This window comes from Pistacia vera, unplaced genomic scaffold (genome assembly GCF_008641045.1).
Source record: "Pistacia vera cultivar Batoury unplaced genomic scaffold, PisVer_v2 Contig1144, whole genome shotgun sequence".
NCBI lineage: Eukaryota > Viridiplantae > Streptophyta > Magnoliopsida > Sapindales > Anacardiaceae > Pistacia > Pistacia vera.
The window spans coordinates 296,204-320,489 of NW_022195187.1; the positions used below are offsets into that span (position 1 = coordinate 296,204).

The 24,286-nt window shown below is 34.4% G+C and overlaps 1 protein-coding gene and 1 pseudogene across 1 annotated transcript; both read left to right on the top strand.

Moving 5' to 3' along the window:
* The first annotated feature begins 4,719 nt into the window (after nt 1-4,719).
* On the top strand, nt 4,720-9,529 carry LOC116145338 (annotated as a pseudogene).
* A 2,277-nt stretch (nt 9,530-11,806) lies between these two features.
* On the top strand, nt 11,807-18,285 carry LOC116145347 (heavy metal-associated isoprenylated plant protein 3-like). The gene is made up of 6 exons (XM_031430803.1): nt 11,807-11,885; nt 16,732-16,983; nt 17,158-17,372; nt 17,590-17,677; nt 17,801-17,956; nt 17,987-18,285. Exons 1-6 carry the CDS (start codon nt 11,807-11,809, stop codon nt 18,268-18,270), a joined length of 1,074 nt encoding a protein of 357 aa, XP_031286663.1. The 3' UTR covers nt 18,271-18,285.
* Nucleotides 18,286-24,286: the final 6,001 nt, after the last annotated feature.

Sequence of the window (24,286 nt, forward strand, 5' to 3'; positions counted from 1 at the left end):
AATAACAAATAATAAAAATGGTATTTAATTTAATTTGAGAGCGAAGCTGGTGGTGGCGCGGTGATTGGTGAAGAAGAGAAAGCTCAGTGATAGCTGCAGCGAGCTCAGGTCAGGTAACTGTTTCGTACAAGGCGCCGCCCAACCAAAAAAGTTGTATAATGAAACATTTAACATTGACGCACAGGAGAAAATGAGCCAGAAGCCCACAGGCATTTTTGAAAAGTTTGACGTTGGAAACCTAGCTTGAGTTGCTATCGAAAAGCGACCAGCGTTTGAGATATTTGGGAAATCTGATACTGATATATGGTGCTCATTTAAGATCAAAGCTTGTGATTCTGTTCTCTTTCTACAAGCTACTCAGCAAGAATATTATTTTTTGTTCCAAGCATTTTACGTAAGTTTTAAGATATTTTCTAACATATCATTATGATTTGACTTCAACTTTGAAACCATGCATACCCATTTTTGTATTTTGTTACTGAAAAAAACTTGTGATCATGAAATTACACATTTTGGTCAATTTTTAAGAACCCAAGTGAACTAGCATAAACGAAAGCTCAAAAAGAAATTATCTGGATTGATTGAATTTTATATATAGTATTATTGTTTGGCTAACATTTAATTTGAAAGCAAGATAAATAGTTATTCGTTTACCTAACATAATTATGGAAATCTATGTAACTAATTATGTCTCTTTAAGATCATAGGATTCCTCTTTAACGGGCCAACGATTGGTAGATTTAGTTGACTATTATAGTTAGAAGTCTAATTGAACAAACCACGTAATTAATCCTTCCATTTCAAATTGATATTCGTATTTAAATTGCCCGTACACTTTTGAATTTTCCCTACGTCTGGCCCATCCTTCTAAGCGCTAGGGTGTAAACGGCCGAGCCGGCGGCTTTTGGCTTATCGAGCTTGACTCGTTACAACATTGTCGAGGTCGGGTCGAGGTCGAGCCTGGTGAGCCTCAAAATTGAGACTCGAGCTCGAGCTCATTATCGAGCTTGAGCTCGATAAGGCTCGATCAAACCACCATTTATCCGGGTTTGATCGAGCAAGAGTTCCCCTTTTTTACAGTAATCTGTCTGCGTACAGCATTTCATATTTACATCCAATGTTGAATTAACCATGACAGTTTCTGTTGATGCTCGTTTTGTACACCAACGAATTTTTACGTGTATAATATCAGTTGACTGGTCGATGCACGTGAAAATAGAATATAAGAAAAGTAAAATAGCTGTAGAGGGAGTTTTTAAGTGGTTCGGACGCTGAGATAGCAAGTCCTACGTCCACTGATTTGTATTGATATTAGTGGGTGTCAGGTCGCGGTCGCGAGCTGACTTACATCAGACGAAAAAGTCAAAGCAAAGTTTACAAGAGAGAGATTTCCGTTTGTTCTTTTTTTTTTTGGTATGTAAAATGGCCGAATCCCCTTAATGAAGGGGTCTTCCCTATTTTATACTGAATCGAGGCGTATAATCATCACTAAATCCGTGGTTTGGTATAATTGTCAGTACATAATCTGGCTTTATGTCCCGTTTCCCTTTTTCCAAGCTGACATCGCACGACTTGTTGCAGGAGAATGGACGCGTGTGGGCTCCACATCACTTGGCAGGTCTGACGTGTGCGTGCTGCTCTGACGGGAGCAGGTCGCCCTTCACGTGACTTTCCCACGTCAGCCCTTTATTTCCTGGGGCATAACAGTTTCGAACATTACAAAATATCTATTACCTTACAAAATCAAAAAACAATTCTGAATATATACAATAACATTCCTAGGAGATTACTGATTTCAGAGTGTCTGGTTCGCGATTTGGGATTTGGGGGTCTTTGATTGCGATTTGGGATTTAGGGTAACTGGGATGGGGAACTGAAATTGACGCTCTGTTTTGGTGTATCGTGTTATTTCAAATTTGCACTTGGGGGGGGGAAGCAACTGTCATTTTTTAAAACTTTTTTCATTGGAAAATATCAGTTTAATACATAATAGTTTAAAAAATCACCAAAACACCATTTGAAGTGTACAGTGCTTAATCGAGCCGGACCAGGCTCGTGAGCCCACGAGTCGAGCCAGGCTCGCGAGCCCACGAGCCGAGCTTCATTGTGTTCGAACTCGACTCAGTTAATGAACCGAGTTCGAGTCGAGTCGAACCGAGCCTTATCGAGTCGAGCTCTAAACCAGCTTTTATGGCTCGGCTCGGCTCGTTTACAGTCCTACTAGGAGTTGCCTATTGAAGTGTGAACAGTGAAGGCACCGGAAACTGCACTCATTAGTCCAGTTAGTAAATAGGGGTATGGCAAAAAAAGTAATGGGAATTTTATAGGTAATATATGACAAATAGTAAAAAATATGTTTATAAAAATTTGACCATAAAATTTAGATATTGAAAAAATATGACACAGATATATACGAGTTTAATACGGCACATTATTAATAATACGTTTTAAAAAATATAGCAATATCAATCCTGGTTTTAGCACTTTTCATGGACCATCTGGTTAAAACCAATATAACATTTCAAATGCAAAGTATTTAATTCGCGAATAATACGGTTGTGCTGATAAAATAAGGCAATAATAGGAATAATTCACGAATAATACTAATAAAATACGGCAATAATATGAATAATTCACTAATAAAACGACTATGACATATAGTTCGCGAATAATACGGATGTGCTAATAAAATACAAAAATTTGCAAATGATACGCGAATTATATGGCTCAATGTATAATTCGCGCTTTATTCATAAATCTACTAACTAGGCTCATGAGCAAAAGAGTAAACAACATGTTCCCACCCAAGATCAAGCGAAATGGCAAGTTCCCACCCCTAATTTAATAAATTCCAAATTCTCACCCTTAAATTAACATAAAATTGTTTAATATAACAATCAAAGGGTAAAATGGTCAATCCAAAACAGCTTTAAAATTGTAGGTTTAGAGATGAAGTTTAGGCCAACTAGATGGCTACAAAACAAAACTCAAACTCATTTACAAGCAATAAATTCGGCTCTTGATCTCTTTTAGCAGCAAGCAGCAATCCGACCAAATGATGCATGAAGAACATGAGCAAGACAGGAGGAAAGGGAGATAAAGAAGATGAAGATGGGACGAAGGCATGATCCTGCAATGGCAATGGAGGTGGAGGGCCAACAACAGCACTTGGTTGGGGAATTTATCGAGCAGGTGGAGGGTGTTGGGCAAAGGGGACACCGGTGGGGTTGTTGACGGTGAGGTAAGATGAGCAAACAATCACAAACAAATCACACTCCCAAATAGAAATCAAATTCAATCAAACTTCGATCCAATCACACAACCAACTCAATCAAACTCTGATTCAATCAAAAATCAAAGCAACATAACTACAGGCAACACGCGATTAGCGCACGACAGGCAGCTAGGTGGCAAGGTTCGATTGGTAGGCTTGATTGTGGCAGTGTGCGACAGGGAAATGTTAAGTCACGACGTGAGTTGCGCAGCGCGATCGAGGAAAGATTGTTGGGTGACAGACGACGAGCGGTGCAGCCAGATGCTTGCAGGGTTTTGGTAGGGATGTCGAGGGGAAGCAACTAGTGGTGTCAGGTGAGGCAATCGACATGAGGGTTGGCCAGGTGGTCGCGCGCTAGCTAGAGCAGAAGAGTCGTGCGCAGAAGGTGGGGGGAGGGTGGGTACTTTGATAATATCGGAGGAGCGAGATGAAGAAGAAGAAAAAGAAGAAGATGGGATGGCAGTTTGGTAATAGCATCCTCTACATTTGTGTTAAAACCTAAAATTTTCTAACGATGTTACTTTAAGGGTTGGAAACTGGAATTTATGAAACCAGAAGTAGGAAATTTCCATTTCACTTAACCTTGGGTGGGAACATGTTGTTTACTCTTACAAAAATTATAAAACTTAGGAAAACTAACAATTTCATCCCCAAGGTTGGACCTACGTTCAAGCCTAGGGTGGCCTACAATTTTTTTTTTTTAATTTAATATAAAAATTTATAGCTTTGGTCCTATAAATTCATTTTTTTTTACACTTTGGGGTTTTGAACTTAACACTTTGGACCCTATAAATGTATCTTCCCATGTGGCCTCTCTATTGAAGATTACATTTTGGCCTCCCCCAAATAATTTTTTTGGCTTCGCCGATGTTCTTCCCTAAGATTTGGCTTAAGTAACATTTTAGTTTTAAAGAATTTTTTAGTAACATTTTGGTCCCTGTCAATAATGTTGTGGCTACCCAATGCACTTTTTTATGTGACGGGTGGTATCTACTAGAGCACCAAATATATGGGGCTTTATTTAGATATCCTTTTTATCCTACTCAATAAGGAAAAATAAAAAGGGTAATTGTGTTGGGAGTGAACTCTTATGAATTTTTGAAATTGTGAGGTGTAAATATAAGTGTACTCAAAAGTCAAAACTAAAAGCTCAATGAATAGTTTAAGAATTAAACTATGAGGTATTTCTTAATTAACATTTAAAATGTCTACAACAAAAGTTGTCAGTGTAGAATATGTGCTGATATAACTTTGTATTTGGAGCTGCATTGACTTTCCTTCAACTAGATTTGCTAAGTCTAATTTGTTTACTAAGAAAGACATTATATATTCTAAGGTTTCAAATAATTATTTGAGGTCTTACATTTTATAATATTAAGATTTGTTAACACCTGAAAACGTCTTGGGGCGTTAATGAGTAGAAGGTGGTAAGGGTCGTTGGGAAGATGGTGTCTAATGGTGGTTCTTCTCTTGGAGCTACTAGGATTCTTGCACAGCAAATGGAGAATGAGGTCAGGGGCTCATGCCAACGAGGGTAGTCATCAATGTGCACTCTCAAGCACTCAAGTTAACATGGAGTTCACTAGAGGCTAAACAATGGTGATAATAATGAAGTTACTGTGTAGATGAAGAAGATGAACCAGAGGGATTATGAGAGGAAGAGTGGCTTAACAATAATGAGTTTGAATGAACTTACCTTAGATGGAATAAACTTTTACCTTGTATACACTTAGGGTTAGTATTCCATTTGGATCATGCCACAAGGGTCCCTCAACGTGTCTCGCATTACTAGGACTCTCCCACGTGCCCCCTAAGGGATAATGGAGGTAGAGATCTTCCTAGGGTTTTGTCATTGGGATCCGAACATGTGGACTATAGGTTGTGATAAGGAGGGACCACAAGATATCCCTCTTGCACAATTAGTTATGTACTAGGTCCTTTATTCCTCTTTTTGCATGGTGGTACATGCTTCCTCTAAGGGTGACACATGTACCACCTAAGGATTAACCTTTTGTGACTACCAAGTTTGAACTTTGTCTATTGGCACCACACTGTCTGTCATGTTCTTGTCCAAACCCTCAAGGCTACCCTAAAAGTTCAAAAAGGAGAGAGACAACTGAGGTGTGAGAGTTAACCATTTTCTCTCTTTGTGTGGTAAAGGTGATTAGAGCAAGGCTCCCTTTGGGCAAGCAAAGGGGTGGCATTGAGCCATTTTCTACTCGCCCTAGGTGGATTCTCTTAGGGCGAGGAAAGGGCACCTTTTAGTTCCACTTCCTACTCACCCTAAGTGGGCTCTTTTCGGGCGAGCAGGGAGCGACTTTTAGACACTTTATGCTCACCCTAGCTGAGCTCTCTTTCAATCAGTAGAGGGTGGCGTTTGGTCATTTTATGCTCGTCCTAGATGTGCTCTTTTTAGGTGAGCAGGGGGTGGCTTTTAGCCACTTCCTACTCACCTTATGTGAGTGGGATTGGGCAAGTAAAGTGGTCATGTTTGCCACCTCTTGTTGCTTTCCTTTCCACAAAAGCAAGGGGCAAGTACGATAGTTTTCTAAAACAATTCCTACTCCCCCACTTGCATCCATTTTCCCATAATAGGATTTATCCCCCTTAAATTTAGAAAATGTTTACATAATTTATCAATTGAGATGATTTTCAATTTAAATTAAGGGTGTGAAAAAAAATCTGATATCCAATCCATATCCACTATCCGATCTGATCTAATCCGAAAGAACAAAATAACTAAAAATTTGGATCAGATTCGAATTGTAATATTAAAATATCTGGATTTTCGAATTGACTTTGCAAAAAAACTGGATATCTGAATTCGATCCCCTTTTTTAAAACCAAATAATCCCTAGTGAGACACCAAATTTGTGTAAAACACTGAAATAATGTCCAAATGTTGCTCCAACCCAACTGTAACAGTCACACTAGCTAAATTGGTATAGATGAATAATGTCAAACCAAATTTGGTGTGGCACTATTCATCCACACCAAAACACCAAATGATTTTTCCACTTTTCAATATAGGCATTTTTCTTTTCTTTTTCAAAATAAACCTTACATTTTAGCCTTTAAATTAAATTTTATCACATTTATATCCTTATTTATATTATTTATTTTTTTAATTTGTATTTATGTTAATTTGATTATTATTTATATTAATATTTATAATAATTATATAATTCAAAAAATAATGAAAAATTAAAAACAAAACTTCATTACAATGCAAATATTAAACTTCAATAACTCTAAATAAATTAACACTAATTTAAAAGTACTAAAATTAAAAGAAAATACAACATAAACTAGAATAATAATTTAGTATTCGAGTAGATTAGTTCAAATCCTCTAAGATCATCAAAATATTGGCCTAAAGAACTAGAGGTATTTTGAAATCCTTAACCTTGTTGTGGAGCTCTTTTTTGCATAATTCTTGATTGCTCATTTTGAAAAAACTCACACAGCCTCAGATTTGTTATGGAATTCAAATCCTTGAATAAGATTTTGTTATCTTCCCAATATTCTGCCAAAGCCAATTTTTTCATTTGGATTTCGTAATTTTGTGTCCTATCTGAGCTACCCCAATTGAAAATTTCAACGAGCTGTCAATTTCTTCTTTAATGGTTTCAATCATTGTTGAAACTTCTTCATCGTTTTTCCTTTCTAATTTTTCTTTCTTCACCCCCAATGGGTCATTGAGCTAAAGTATCGTCAATGTCCTCATCATTTATGTTTAGAGAAAATGACAACAGCCCAGGAGACACCGATTAGAGAGACTCTAAAGTGAGAGTGTCTGATTCTGATAATACAAACCTACCAATTTTCCTTTGAAATACTTTTACAGCGTCAACGCTATCTATCAATTTTTCAATATCCTTAAGTATAAGCCACACATAATCAAATCTAAAACCTTTCTTGTAACTTTTATCTTGTGCTAGTAACATTTTGGCTTGAATCAACTACAAAATGATATACATGTAACATTAAAATCAATTAGATAAAAAAAATTAAATGTAACAGATACTCACAATATCTTGCTCAGAAGCACCACTTGGATTCATATTTTCAATTTAATGTACGCATCCCCTCAATTTGCCAATAGCTTTAAAGATCAGTTGTAGTTAACTTTGCAAAGATCTTTTGTATCGAACCTAAGTGAGAAACACAAGTTTGGAATTGTTATAGTCAAGCTCAACTCGAGACCATAATTGATCAACAGATTGGTTTATACCTAAAATCGGGTTTTGAGAAACATCAAGATAAATATGACACAGATGCATGTCTTCATTTCTATGTGAAGAACTTCGTTGTGTGGCCATTTTTTAACACAAATGTAGAAGATATATGTTTTTTTTTTTTTCAAGAGGATGTATAAGAGATTTGTTCAAAACTAATGTGTTGTATGCTATTTTATAGCAAAAGTTTGAATTGAAAATTCATTTTTTTGAATAAAACACAAATCTCAAAAGCTTGAATCGACAATACATCTTTTAAAATAAGACACAAATCTCTAAAACTTGAATAGACAATACATCTTTTTGAAATAAGCTACAAATCTCAAAAACCTAAATGGATAATACATCTTTTGAAATAAGACACAAATCTGAAAAGCTTGAATAGACAATACATCTTTTGAAATAATCACGAATCTCAAAAGCTTAAATGAACAATACATCTTTTTTAATAAGATAAATTGTTTTTTTATCATATAAAATATTTTTTTTTAACTCACACTAAATCAACTTTCAAATCAGTCAACTTACCTATTTACAAAGATTAATTTCAATGTTAGAGGTCCATCTCATTTAGCATCCTCTAATTCGTTTTCATTTTTCAATAGTGAAAATGATGACGTGCAATTGATATATGATGTTGAAGCGATTAATGCAGAGCAAAAAGCAATTCTTCGTGTGAGAGCTAACAACAACCTCCTCCTTGTTCACTATCTCAATCAACAAAACAACTAGGTGATCCATAGAAGATCAATTCCTGGCCATATAGTCAACAATTACGACCAGGAAAATGTTGATCGCAATCTATTCAGTGATTATTTTTCTGATAATCCACTATATAATGATTCCATGTTTCGTCGACGATTTCAAATATCTTGAAGTTTATTCATTCATATTGTTGATGTTGTGAAAGGTCATGATAACTACCTTGTACAATGAAGGGATAGGATCGGTAGACTCTGATTGTCTACTTTTCAAAAAATAACAGTCATGTTCCAGATGTTCGCATATTGTCTATCGGCAAATGCTTCTGACGCGTATATTAAAATAGGCGAGTCTACAACAATTGAAAGTTTGAAGATATTTTTTCGTGCTGTTGTTGAGGTATTTGCAAAGCGATATCTAACATCACCTAATGCTAATGATGTTGCCAAGCTACTTTATATTGGTGAACAATATGGTTTTCCAAGAATGTTGGGTAGTCTAAATTGTATGCACTAGAAGTGAAAAAATTGTCCAACTGCTTGGGCAAGACAATATGCTGGTCATAATGGATCCACAACTATTATTCTTGAGGCTGTAGCTGATTATGATCTTTGGTTATGACATGCATTTTTAGGTTTGTTAGGTTCCAACAATGAAAATAATGTGTTGGAGACACCTCATCTGTTTGCCAACCTTGCTCAAGGTATTGCTCCTCTTGCTCATTATATCATTAAAGGAAAAGAGTATATTATGGATTATTATTTAGCTGATGGTATAGACCCGAAATGGTATGTTCATGTAAAAACTACTCACGACCCACATGGCCCTAAAAAAAAATTATTTGCAATGAAACAAGGAGGATGTAAAAAAGACGTGGAACGTGCGTTTGGAGTTTTCCAATCGCAGTTTGCAATTGCAGTAGGACCAACACATTTTTTGGAATAAAATGTATTACATAATATAATGATTGTGTGTATTATTATGCATAACATGATAATCGAGGATGATCATGATGTTGATGCACCGATTGAGAATCAGATGGAAGTGCCAACTCCCAAAGTTGAAATTGTGGTAGATGAAATTGCCCAATTTCAAAATTTTCTCACTCGACATAGACAAATCAAGGGTACAGAGGGTCATCTTCGAAGTGCATTAATTGATCATTTGTGGAAATAATATACTAATTCGGAAAATTAAATTACTATCAATATGGAATTTTACTTTTATTTTGTTGTTTATATATTTTTTGTGGCATTTTATATTAGATGTAATTAGAGTTGGGCATTTGGAACCGGGTCCAAAAACCCAGTCCTAATAGGCCTAGTCCCAAAACAGATCCAAGCCTAAGGCTCGGTCCCTCTAGTGGGCCCTCCTCCTGTCCTAGGCCTGGGCCCAAACCCTTTTGGTTTATTTTTATAGAATTTAAAAAAAAAATTGCATTTAATAACCGCTGCTGGCAGACAACGGTCATGGGGGGGAAGGTTTATTTTCTTTCATTCCTCCCCCCCCCCCCCCCCCNAGGGATTAATTTTTTTTTACAAAATTTAAGGGAAAAAAAAAAAAGGTGCATGCCATTTAATAACTGTTAGTTGGCAGCCAATAGTCACATGACTGTTGGCACCCGCCGGGGTGTTGGGGATTCATTTCTCTCCCCTTCCCCAATGCTACACTATAAATATCTCCTAAATTTCTCATTTTTTTCATACCACTCAATCTCTCATTCTCTCTACTCCAAATCTGCAATCAAATTCTCATTCAATTTATATTTATATTTATAATTTATTCACATTATTATTTATTTATTTATTTATATTATTCAATTTTTTCTATTTTTCAATATCATCTCTTATTCATATTATTATTTAATTTTTTTTCATTTTAATTATTTATTATTTTATCATAAATTCATAATGGATTCCCAAAATGATGCATTCGAAGGATCATCCCCAAATGAGTTTTACGTTCCATCCACCGAAAAAATGGAAGGATTCGATCCATTTTCACCCTTTCCTCCAGAGGCAACAACTGCAATTCAATAACCACATTCGGCTAGGATGAGGTGTAGCCAAACAAAAGCGAGCTACGACTCAACGGGCACGGGCATAGCCCAATCCCCCCGACCATCAAAGAGGGTTGTGTCCAATGTACAACGACACTTCACCAAATCAAAATGGTCAAAGACAAATAGGGAGGGGGAAGAATCGTGTGGGGTATGTAATTTCTGTGGAGCCATTATTGGCACTGAAAATGGGACTTTGACGATACGACAACACTTAGAGATGAAGCACCCCCAAATAATGCAGCTGTCTGGTACATCTTCAACGGGATTAGGTAGACAAATTCAAACTCAACTTAATTTTAATCAATAATCCTCAATTCTCTCAACATGGCAATACAATGCACATGTTGCACGAGAGGAAATAGCAAGATTCATAGTTGCTACGGACTCTCCTATTTGTTTATCTGAAAATCCTTATTTTATTCACATGATTAAAACTGCATTTTGTCAGCATTTACCCCTGTTAGTAAGTAGAAGAGATATACTAAAACTTTATAACAAAATAAATAATAAACTTAAAAACGAATTTCAAAATTTTAGGGATATATCTATTGCACTTACATCAGACATATGGGTTTGTAGATCAAAAACCGATTTTTTAACTGTTACAGTACATTTCTTAGATCATAGTTGGGGTTTACAACAAAAATTGATAGGTTTTAAACCATTATATGAAAAACATAGTGCTGACGCTGTTTATTTCACAATTCTTGAAGTTCTGCAAAAATATGTATTAACTGATAGAGTTGTAGTGCTAACACTTGATAATGCAGCTGTTAACACCGCGACATTCTCTTTATTTGAAAAGAGATTGGATCCGTGTGGTGAAGGCAATTTTTTTCACCAGAGATGTGCTTGCCACATCATCAATTTGATTATTAAAGCAGGTTTAGATGCTATAAATTCGAAGATGGAAAGGGTGCGCACGGCTATCGGATTTATCGTCAGCAGTAGAACCAAAAGATGGCAGGAGTACGTCAAATATTATAGGCAAGAGGACCTACCAGTTCGACCTTTAAAGTTATGTACGGACATGCCCATCCGTTGGAACTCCACCTACTTGATGTTGGAAAATGTTTTGCCAACCGCAAGACAAATTACAGATTTCATCAATTGGAAGAACCAACCAAAAGAAGTTGTCAACTATGATGATTGGACGGTTTGTGAACTTTTTTTTTCATTTCTTAAATTTTTTTATTATTCCACTAATACATTAAGTGGTATTTATTATTCGACTACTAATTTAGCGTTAGATATTTTACTTCAAATTTCTAAAACTTAGGCTAAATATAGATATTATGACGTTTTAATGGAAATTATCTTAAAGATGAAAGAAAAATACAAGAAATATTGGTTAGATATTCCATTCTTATATGGATTAGGCCTTGTTATAGATCCTAGGTTTAAATTACACATAGTTAAATGTATAATTACTAAGATAGGCTAGCATTTAAGACATGATTATATGTCTTATTTGACTGACTTTAAGCAAAAATTGAAAAGCTTTTTTTTCTTTATATCAGAACAGGTACAATGGAAGTGGAAGTGGAACGTCCAGGAGAGACAATCAGGACCCTGATGAAGACCTCCATCAAGGATCGAGCATGTGGACGTATATGGAACCTCTGTTTTAAAACCTGGACCAGACCGATCGGTCCGACTGATTAGACCGGGACCTGGCCTTAACTCCGATCCGAGTTAACATAAAAACCGGAAATAACATAAACCCACTTTAGACCGGTAATGGACTGGCGGAACAATGAAAACCGCCAGTCCGATTGGTTTGGAGCTTAAAATGGTTCACTATTTTGGGGTTAATCTGATCCCTAATTCCATATTTGCAGCATCGTTTATTCTCTATTTTATTGAGCCAGCAAGCATCCTTCATTTCATTTTAATACCATTTTCATCTCCAAAGACCAAATTGCATCTTCCATTTTCATCTTCTATTCTTCTTCACTTACTCTAAAATCTACCATGTAAAGAAGAAGAAATAAAAGGAGAGGAAGGAAGAATAAAGAGAAGAGGAGACGAAGAAGAATAGAGCATGTAAAGAAGAAGAAATAATGGGAGGGGAAGGAAGAAGAAAGAGAAGAGGAGAAGATAATAGAGGAAGGAAGAAGATTAGAAGAAAGACGAGGAGAAAAAGAAAAATAGAGGAAGGAGACAAAGAAGAAAGAGAAAAGAGAAAAAAGTTATTGAAAAGGGGGAAAGGGATAGAAGAAGGAAGAAAGTGACGGGGAGAAAGAGAAAAAATGAGAAAGATGAAAGTGATGGGGAGAGAGAAAAAAATTATTAATAATAAAAGTGGCAAGTTATTTCAAATATATAAGGGCTCATGTGTAAATTTTAGGAGTGTATTTGTGGGTTTTTAAACTTATAAGGACTAAAAAGTTATTCAGAGATCTATATATTGTATACCGGTCAGACCGACCGGTCCAACCGATTGAACCAGTCAACTCAGGAACCGACCTTTTGCTCGGGTCAAGGAATGGTCCGGTTTTTAAAACAATGTATAGAACATGGCAAAAGTAGCAGCTCCAACTCGTACATACATGGACCAAATGAGCTGAATCTCTACCTACAAATGGACATGTCCTACATGACGAAGAAAGAGAAACCTGAGATGGATGTGCTTCAATTGTAGAACCAACATTAAAGTCGATTCCCCATTGTAGTCCAAATGGCACGTGACATTTTATTTGTGTCGGTTTCTACAATTGCATCCGAGTCAGTATTTTCAATGAGTGGCCGAATTATTGAAGACAGCAGATGCTCTTTAACCGATGAAATGATTGAAGTGATAACGTGTTTACGGTATTAGACTCATGCAGAAAGAAGACTACAACAGTACCCTAAAGATCCTGAACTACTCGAACTCAATAACAACACAAATTTTAATGATTTAAATATTGTTGACAATGAAGATGAAAAATTTAATAAAACAAATTTATTTAATTGTTTATTTGTGAAGCGTAATTGTGTGAATATTATATTTATGTTAAAATTAACCATGAATTTATTTATTATTTTTTTAAATTAATTAAACTTTTAAAAACTTACTAATCTACCCCTAAAAATTACATAGACCCCCTGCATAATTTCATTTCACCCCTAAAATATAAAAAAAGATAGGAAGGGAAAATAAAATTTTGCAGGCCCATAGGACCTCTCTTATGGGCCCAGGACTGGTCCTAGGGACTGACCCAGGTCCTAAAATTGTTCATGGGCCTGGGATTGGTCCAATCCCAAACAGACCAGTCCCAAACGGGCCCAAGACCGGTCCCAGGCCCTTGAGCTACTGGTCCCAAATGGGACCAGTCCCAAACGGGCCTAGGACCGGTCCCAGGCCCATGAGCAACTAGTCCCAAATGGGACCAGGCCCAAACGGGCCCAGGCCCGGTCCTGCTTGGGACCAGTCCTTGACCAACGTTAGATGTAAAAAAAATTTTATATTAAATGTAATATTTACTTGATTTAATACATGCTTAATTTTTATTAAATTAGTATAATATTCTAAGTTATTATTAGTAGTTGATTAATAAAACATATTATTTTCAATATTTAATTAATATATACAAAAAAATTAGTGAAATAAATTAAATGTTGATAATTAATAGAAAGAAAAAGTAAAAGAATATTCTTTTCGGTACAATGGGTTGGAGATACAATTGTAAAATGGTGTGAAGTTGTTGCACTAATTTGTTTGACGTTTATGATTAGAGATAGTCTAAGGGCATTTCTAATGTGACACCAAATTAGTGTAAAACATCAAAATGTTGTTCAAACTTTGCTCAAACCAAACACCAAAAGTCAAACCAAATACCAAAAGCCATACCAATCTGGTGTGATACTATTCATCCATATTCATATCATTATTTTTGTTATTTAATTTGTATTTATATTAATTTGATTATTATTTATAATAATAAATTTATACTAATTATATTATTCAGAAAATTATGAAAATTGAAAACAAAACTTAATTACAATGCAAATATTAAACTTCAATAACTCAAACTAAATTAAATGTATACTAAATTTAAATGTAATGTTTACTTGATTTAATAAATACTTAGTTTACTTAAATTAGTATAATATTCTAAGTTAACATTAGTAGTTAATTAATCAAATATATTATTCATAATATTTAATTAACATATACAAAAATAATTAGTAAAATAAATTCATTGTTGAGAATTAATAAAAAGAAAAAGAAAGAGAATATTCATTTTTGTATGATATTTAATGCAATAATGAAATGGTGTGAAAATTGCACCAATTTGGTGTTAGTAGCTGGAGATGGTCTAAGGGTTGAAATCATGGTTTTGTGTTTTTATAAAGTAGATAATGAAAAATAACTTATACATTATTTTACACTTATTAGTGAAATTATGAATGTTAAGTGTTAATGAGACTGATAATAAATTATTTTACTTCACCATAATTTTGATCCTAATAACTTAAAAACTGAGTGTAAAATCTTTTTCTTTTACAATAATAGTTATACGTATTTCATCTTAATGTTGTCAAAAAGATTATTAATTTAAATTGGTTTCAAAGCTTTTTATTTTATGAACTTGTGATCAGTTTGGCTATTAGTTGGATGATTGAAGCTCAACAAAAGCAAAATCACTTTTTCTACATTATAACTTCTCCCAATGCTTTGTTTTGACTTAATAATGAAATAAAAGAACTGAAATTTTAAATTAAAAAAATCTAGGTCAATGTTTATTAAAAATTTAGAAAAAATTAAAATTAGTTTACACATAAAATTTAATTTATTTATATTCTAACAAAAAGTTAGGCTATTGTAACATAAATTTGTGACATAAATTCTTAGCCTTTAATTCAATATAATCAAATGGACCTGGATGAGAAATTAGCTTTACTTATTTTTTATGGCAACTAAACATTAATTATAAATTTGTGTTACAAATTGGCGTTAAAAAGTCTAATACTTTAACAAAATAAACCCTGCAAACTGTTGCTGGCAAATGACCTAAGAGGCCCAATCCATAACGTTCACAATTGGAGTTGGGATAAGGGGTGAGCAGTTCTGGATACCTTATATTTTTTCTACCATTTTTTCTATTTTTTAATTTGAATTATGAAAACATATAAATACGTTATAAATTATTAAAAAAATAATAATTAGGGTTATTAAAAAAATAGAAAACATTTTTTCTAGTATTGAAGTGTGAAAACATACAACTTTACTTATTTACTTTAGCTTTGCCTAATTTGTGGGTGAGAAACCGAGTAGTGGGAAATAACTTCCTTATACAATTAACTTCAAATATTTGGGCCTGGACCTATACATAACATGTGACCCATTACCAAAGTGACTAGCCTCGAATTTAGCATTTGGGCTTTTTTTCTTGGATATAAAACTAACTTTATTTGTTTGAATCTCGTGAATATTTCATTTTAACCTAATATTTTATCTTAATGTATAGTAATACTGTACTTGTGTAAGGAAAAATCAATGAATAAAACTATGTGCACTAACTAATTTGTACTAATTGATGTATTAACATTAAAAATTTGAAATTCTTCCAAAAAAAAATTTTAATTTTTAATGTTAATACTTGAATTAGTATAAATTGGTTAGTATACGTAACATTACTCAAAATCAATACCAAAGAGCAAATAAAATGATATTTTAATTTTTTTTTTCTTTTTGCCGCTGGTCATATTCCCACTCCTTTAAGAAAACTAGTTTATATCATTTAACGAGATTTCAAATGGTATTGGACTTGTGTTTTGGTTGGATTCATCCCAGCTATTAAATTTTTTTCATTATTGAATAGAAACTTAGTTTATTCAATTAGTAAGAGTAGTGAAATAACTGAATGTGAATGATGTGTAAACTTTTTTTTACTCAAATTTATATGAACCATTAGATTAGATCTAGATAAAAGATAATTAATTTGTGTTAAAAATTAAAATAGTCTGACTAAATAATTAATAATATTTTTTTACAACAAAAGTACGGGACAAAATTCCAAAATGTTTGTAAGAATAACAGTAACCGACAGGCAGCAGCAGCCGCCGAGTCACAATGAACAGTTATCCTACCGTCATAAGGTTAAGCCCACTCAACGGTTTAAACACGCGCCCACGTCCCCGTTTTTATCTGCGAACAATCAATCCATCGCATCATATTCATATCCCCACTATTTTTTGTTTTTTTTCAAATTTGAAATCCACACCCATACATACATAAACATAACATCATACATGCATACATTAAATCTCATCATCATTATCGTCATCAAACTGGTATCGTAAGTTGTAACTGTGCTTCTCTTATCTTTCCTCTCCTGCTATATATAAGCGCTCCTTCAGCTTTTCTCTCCGAAACTGACTCAATAGGCAACTCCCACAACAATGGCCAAGGTGAGTCAACTCGGTCTCCCTACTCTTTTTTTTCCCTGCTTATTTTTTATTTTTAGTAAGAAATAGGTTGATTTTGGTGTTCTTATTCCTTCGGTTTTCTTTGTTACAGAAGAAGAACAACAAAAACAACGAGAACAACAACAACAACAACAATGAAAGCAAGAATGAAGGAGAGATTAAGAAGAAGGAGGGAGGAGACGCTGAGAAAAAGAAGGACGAAAAGAGTCCACCGAATGTGGTGTTGAAGGTTGAAATTCACTGTGAGGGCTGCGCCTCCAAAATCGTCAAATGTGTTCGGGGTTTTGAAGGTTACATTTATATTATAAACTCTTCTTCAATCCATTCACTCGTTTTTTTACCATTCTTTGACTGTTTCGTTTCTGGAAGTATATCCAATTTGCCCTTATTTACTTAGATTTAAGGGTGGTTTCTTGAATGATTATATGACGTTCATTGAAGTAATATTGTTCGGTTTGGTGAAGGTGTGGAGTCAGCGAAAGCAGATATGGGGTCAAACAAACTGACGGTAGTTGGAGCAGTGGATCCATCGAAGATCCGAGACAAACTGGAGCAAAAAATCAAGAAGAAGGTCGACCTCATCTCTCCCCAACCCAAGAAAGACAAAGACAAAGAAAATGCCCCGAAACCAGACAACCAATCCAAAGACAAACCCTCTGATGACAAAAAACCCAAAGAGGTCTGTTCTTTCTTTTGCTAATCATTTTTTTTCTTTCTATTTTCTATTTTGATTTCTCTATTTTTATATAAATTTATTTTATTTTTATGATTTTTTAAGTAACTACTCTGCATCTGTTAGTAAATGATTGTTTAATGTATTATTTTAATCTAACTGTTTGTTTTTGTTGTATTAGTTAATTAACTTAATTTAATTTAATTCTACTATACGGTAACAGCCTCCGGTGACGACGGCGGTTTTGAAGCTGGCCCTTCACTGCCAGGGTTGCATCGAGAAGATTAACAAGATTGTGCTAAAAACCAAAGGTGAGTTTGAGTGAATGATCATTGCTACTCATGTTCCGTACCGTTGCTGTTACGGCGCCGTATTAAATGTCTCCGTATTATGTTGGCCATGTATATAATTTAACGTTGATTACTTAATTACAGGAGTGCTGGATATGGCAGTGGACAGGCAGAAAGACCTGGTGACTGTTAAAGGAACAATGGACGCTAAAGCGTTGGCTGAGACTCTGAAGGAGAGACTGAAGAGGCCCGTTGAGATCGTGCCACCTAAGAAAGAAAAGGAGGAGAAAGAATCCAACGGTGGCGACAATAGTGGGAGTGGTGGTGGTGGTGGTGGTAAGAAGAAGAAGAAAGGTGGCGGTGGTGATGAGGGCGGAGAAGATGATGCTGAGAATGGGGGAGGAGGAGGAGGCGGTGGGAGAATGGAAGGCAACAGAATGGAGTACATGGCGGGTTTACCCGGGCTGGGCTATGGATACCCGTATCCGTTGAGTGGATACCCTGTGAGTGGACACGAATACGGGTACCCGTACCCGGTCCCGGTCGGACAAATGCCTCCTCATGCTCCCCAGATGTTTAGCGATGAAAACCCGAATGCTTGTTCATTGATGTGATGTTATAGGAAGAGGAGATTTGAAAAAAGAAAATTGTAAATAATGGGGGAAATTTTGGGTTAATGCTCTTAATCTAGTTTGGCAATGGTACTTTGCGGTTTATGTATTTTGATAATAATTTCTTATGTGTTGTTATACAAAGTTTTTATGTTTTAATTTGTAGTGTATGAGTTTGATAATAATTTAATTAATTGATTGAGATTAGTAGTGGTGGTGTAGTGTGATATGTAACCAATTAGATGTGGACGGGTCTGAAGAGTCGCATTCAGAGTTTAACAGTTTGTCCTGGGTTTGAAAATCACAGAGAATGAGATGGACAAAAATTAAATGATCTGGAAGATTCTGTAATCTGGCCACACCAACCCCTCTCTTTCTCTCACTCACCCACTCCAATCTCAATTTAACATAAACATTTGATGCGCACCTAATCGCACCAACTAGGTATACATTTCATTTATTATCTCTGAAAAGGGAAAGGATTTCATAAATCATCACCACCTTCACCGGTTTGTTACTCTTCACGTCTATGCTGCTATATTTGGTGAAACATTATCTTTTTATGTTAATGTCACGTCAAAGTATTTTCATTCTCATTATGTGTCGAAAAGATTCTATTATTATTATTATAATATTTAAAAAGCAAACAATTTTTTCCATCTAAATAATGATTTAATAACACATTCTTATTCGCATTAACTTTTAAAAAATTATTTTAGTATTTAAATTTATATTCCATCTTTTATTTCGGCATCGTTATGATCTTACACTACCATTATTCTCTTTCTCGATCATCACTCACCAAAACCCTTCAAACCTTACTTCCATCGACCCTTTTAATCGTCGATAATTGAGTGATTAGAGTTTACGCAACCGCCCTTTCAAGTCAAATGTCGATCAATCCCAACCACTAAAAGATTCATCGATATCCTCTCTTCAAAAATCCTAACAGTTTGAACTAAGTTTGCTCTTTGCTCACCGTCAAAATATAAATTTAGATAATAAAATAGTATTTTAAAAATATATGGGTGGAAAATTGTCATCAAACCATTATTTTGGACGGGAAAAAGTCGTTAACTCTTTATGTAAAATAATAATTTATGTAAAGGTTACCATATGAATAGGACTATACTAACTCAAAATATTTAACTTAAATTGATACATTAATTGTTTGCATGATAACCAAATAGTTTTAAAAGAAAGGTATTACTTTGCTTTCTTATAAATAACGAATTGATGGTTATTAGTCATTGTATATAATAAGATTACCAATTTGATAATAAAACAGAAATAAAGTAAAAAGCATTAAGCTAAACAAAAAAGAAAACTACTAGTTGTAATAATGTAATGACTAAAACAGTTGGAATGATGATTTAAGTAGAAGGCAGTGAAGTCCCACATTACAAAACAAGAAAGAAGGAGTTAAGAGTGGACCTACCAATTATTGACAAACGATACGACTATGAACCTGCGAAACACGCTTAACTTGATATTTGTGTGTGTATGTGTCCTTATTAGCTGTATTCTCTCACCCTTTTGTATTCTGCAATTTCCCGTTTTTAGTTTTATTCATTGTCGTTTTTTGTGGTTGATGCATTTCCTCGAACATTCTCAGCGCCAACTTTGTGGTTTCTGGGTTGCTGCAAATCATAACGCTCCACTCCACAGCTACAGGCCACTTTCTTATTCACCTTTTACTTTTCTCTCCACTTATGTTAACTCTTTACCATCTGTTGTCTATCTTAATTGCATTCCTGCCATTCATTGAATCATTCTCTATCTTCTCTAGGTCTCTTTTAGTTTGTGTTGCTTTGAATGCTACGTAGTAATAGTACCTCCTTCATTCATTGCACCATTGACTATGATTTCATTCATTCAAATTTATGTTTTTTCTGCAGACAAAATGGTACCTTGTGCGAATCCAAGCCATATATATATATATATGATTTCATTCATTCAAATTTATGTTTTTTCTGCAGGCAAAATGGTACCTTGTGCGAATCCAAGCCATATATATTGATGACTTTAACTAATCTTCCAATGTAGACGAGTTGAACCTAGTCGAGTTTATGGCTAATTGAGCTCGACTCATTTACTTCAATATCGAGTTTGAAAATTCGAGCTAGAGATTGAAAGTTTAAGGGTGAGCTCGAGCTCACCCAAAAAAACTCTATAATTTTTCATTTTTTCGCTTTTCCAATCAAGTTTTTTGAGCTCGACCTCGCGTCAAGCCGAAATCTTGTAAGCTCAAACTTAGCTCGGCACTTTAGCCTAGCCAAGCTCAAGCTTTTACCAAACCACGAGTAGCTCGACTCAATTGACACCTCTACTTGAAACTATCGATCTACTTGAAATTATCGATCAAATAAAAGTATTAATTGTTATTCCTATTAGTATTCGAGAAAAGTCAAACCCATAATCTCTTGACAAATAGGCCTGATAATCTCATAAACTCAACTCTTTATCACCCGGCGATAGTCAAACACCCATACATATTACCCCTTTTTTTTTTTTAATCTTTTCATCATTATAAGAAAATCTAACATTATCATGTTATTTATTAATTATTCAGTCGATTATAATATTATATAAGTGAATTGTGAGCTGGTTGACTGAATTTATTATACATTAAAAATTTCAAAGTAAGAGAAGAAACAGAAATGCATTTATTGAAAGAAAGAGTAAGCACATTCCACACCCAAGGTTTGACGAATCTACTTTCCAACCCTGATTTCATAAATTATAAATTCTCGCCCTTAAATTAACACCGGTACTTTTCTCTCTAAATAATTTATACATCTCAAATTTCTCTCAAATAACCCTCAAAGGATCCTAGCCAAGCCAATAATCCGGTGTAATTCTAACACCATTGGACCTCCCTAACACCACCATCAGCATCCCCTTATCCTCCTCACCAAAACCCTAAACTTTTTCACCCAATAGCACCTCGACGAGGTGTCGGAATTTGGCTTAAAAGGTGTGACAAAACGCGAAAACCTAAGGGAGAGGCTGTGGCGATCAGCTGGCAATTGCGGTTGGTGATGTTAGGGGTTTTGATGGGGTAAGTCGGTGATGCTATTGGTGGTATTAGGGGTGGTTTCCAATGCCGAGACTTGTCGAAATTTGGATAAAACAACGACTGAAACTAAGAGCGGCGGTTGGCGATTGGTGGTTCAATCAGGCGAGGAGGTTAGGGGTTTTGATGTGGGGGTTGGGGGGGATTGTAAAGGTGGTGTTGAGAGAGGTCGATTGAGCCACGAACAGGCCGGAATAGCCTGAAATCTCTGGTGGGGTGAATTTGAGTATTCAAGAGTTATTTTGAAATTTTTGTCTTTAAAATAACTATTTTACCCTTTTAACTGTTAAATTAAATAGTTTTCTGTTAATTTAAGGGTGGGAATTGCAATTTATGAAATGACGGGTGGGAACTAGTAGATTCGCCAAACCTTGGGTGGAGAAATGTCGTTTACTCTTGAAAGAAATAAAAAGAGATGATAAAATTGGGGCGTCAGGCTTTTTTGCAACGTAGAGGGCTGCAAAGCCAGAAGAGACTGCACGACCTTGCATTTACAAACGCTTTAGTGCGCACGTGCATACGTACAACCCTTTAACGAAGACGTGCAAATTCATGATGTCGGTACACTATCCACATCATGGTTCCACATGTCATCACACACCATACCATCAATTTCTACACGGCTGCTTCTGTGAAACAAATGGGAACCTTCCATAAAGAGTGGGAAAAAAAGAGCAAGGCAACACCAAAAACACTTTTCAAAAAACATTATGTTATGTTTTCCAAAACATAAATTAGAAATTCCAAATTTTCTTTATGTGGTGAATAGGAGAGTTACACGTGTCGGTGGGAGAAAAAATATGTAAAATAAAAGTTTAAGAGAATATTCTACTACCTACTTAACTGAACTGATTTTAACCATTAATTAAAATTTTATATTATCTTTAATTAGGATAATTTACGTAATTAATTTGTATAATATGGTTGATTGGGAAGCATGTGATAAAGGTTGTTTAGTATCCTTTTTCCTTTAAATGTGATGATGGTGTGAGGTTATAGCATGTGGAAGAGTATGTCAAAAAGTTGTTTCAAGAAACAAAAACAAAAAAGTCTTCTTTTTTCATGGATAAACATAATTCACTTATCCTCCACACCAATTAATCTTTAATCTAATTATTTTTTTTTAATTATTAATTCATAAATATTTCCAAGCCTGGTAGAAGATGAAGATGCGTACATTATTTAATGTTAATGATTGGTTCAAGTTAAGGGCAAAACCCCTTGGTGTATAAAATTTTTATGATTTCTCTTGAGGTTGAAAGAATCTGACGGCCCATATTGCGATGTACTCTTTTAATCGGAAAAAGTAAAAAAGCAGAAAATGTTTTTAATTTTAACCTTTTTTTTTTTTTTTTTATGAGTTAGTTTGGAAATAAGGTGTTTAGGTAATGTTAGGTAAAATAAATCATTTAAGCTGATGCCATCTAATCAACTTTCTAATTCTGTCTGTTGAGAAACAAAAGTGTTTACAGGTTTCAATCCTATCAACATAATGGAGAAGGCAAAGTGCTTTTTTGCATTCAAAAGCACCAACAATGAGTAGTACCATTTGATGGATGGATCTTATTATTAAATATCTGATATAAATTGGCTTTATTTACTTTTACATATTTACTGTGTTTGTGATTATCCTTTTGATAATATTGTCTCAATTAATGTTCCGATGGGACTAATTGAATTAGCATTGATATGGATGGATTAGATTGCTAAAACCATACATCGATAAAGAATCTTTCTATTACATGAAAACTAATTAATAATCCAACAACTTACTCTGTGGGAATCATAATATTATTATTAAATTATATTATATTTTCTATGATACAATGTATCCACCAAATTATTTGAACGGTTTTGACTTTTGATTGCCCTAAAATAAGCAACATTTTGTACGTATTAAGGTTTATCTTTGGACTTCTTCGTTTTTTTTATTGAATAAAGGTTGGCATCTGGGTTCTGGGATTAAGTCATATTTTTCACTTGTAACCTTTGTCCCAAATATTTTTTTTTTTTAATAAAAAATAATTAAATCAGAATTTTGTTATAAATTTATGTATATCAAAGCTTAGAATAGAAGATATTAAATTCGTGATACTGATAGAGAATAGCATATTCCTAGATAGAATCCATTGGCTATTGTAAAGAAAAATTCATCGTCTAGTGAGGATGATTGATTGTTGTATATATGACAATTGACAAGTCCCAATCTTTGTAAGAAATTAAAAGTCAATATTGTGATCATTACTTTTGATATAGGTGGGTATGATTCATCGACCTGTAAATGTTATGTTATAGATTGGAAAGTAAAAGCAACCTTGCTAAATTTAATATTTCCAAAGTTGATCGTCACTTTTCTTTTATCTTTTGAATCTCTACACGACGAAGACTGAAAAGTCGTCCTCGCTGATTCTTAATCAATTGAACCATAGACTTGTAGAAAGTGGAATATAGAAAAATCAGGCATAATGATAATGAGTAGCACCAATATTATTTTATTTAATTCATTTTCAGCTTATTACTCACTGCCAAAACTAAAGCAAATGTGAAAACGATAGACCTGTGTTCATATATCAACTTAATTTTCAGATCCCAGGCCCAGCAGCAAGCAAAACAACGTGTAAGACTTAAAAAAGTTAGATGAAACTTATCGATCCAGCTAATGCTGCAATATACCGACGATGTTCTAATTCAGAAGCATATTTTACTGAATGGACTAGACAGCTACCTGTCTTGTAATGGCTTATCAGATTCATTCATCGTTGTTGCCTGATATTATGCAAATTCATGCATGGATCCATAGATCAGTCTGACTATCAACATCTGCCAGGCAAGATCTTTTGTTGCGTCTATATTCTGATTTTGACTTTAAAATTGTTAAAACATTATTCATATACATTCTAAATTGTATATTTCAAAGTATCTGAAGTTAAATAATATTATTAT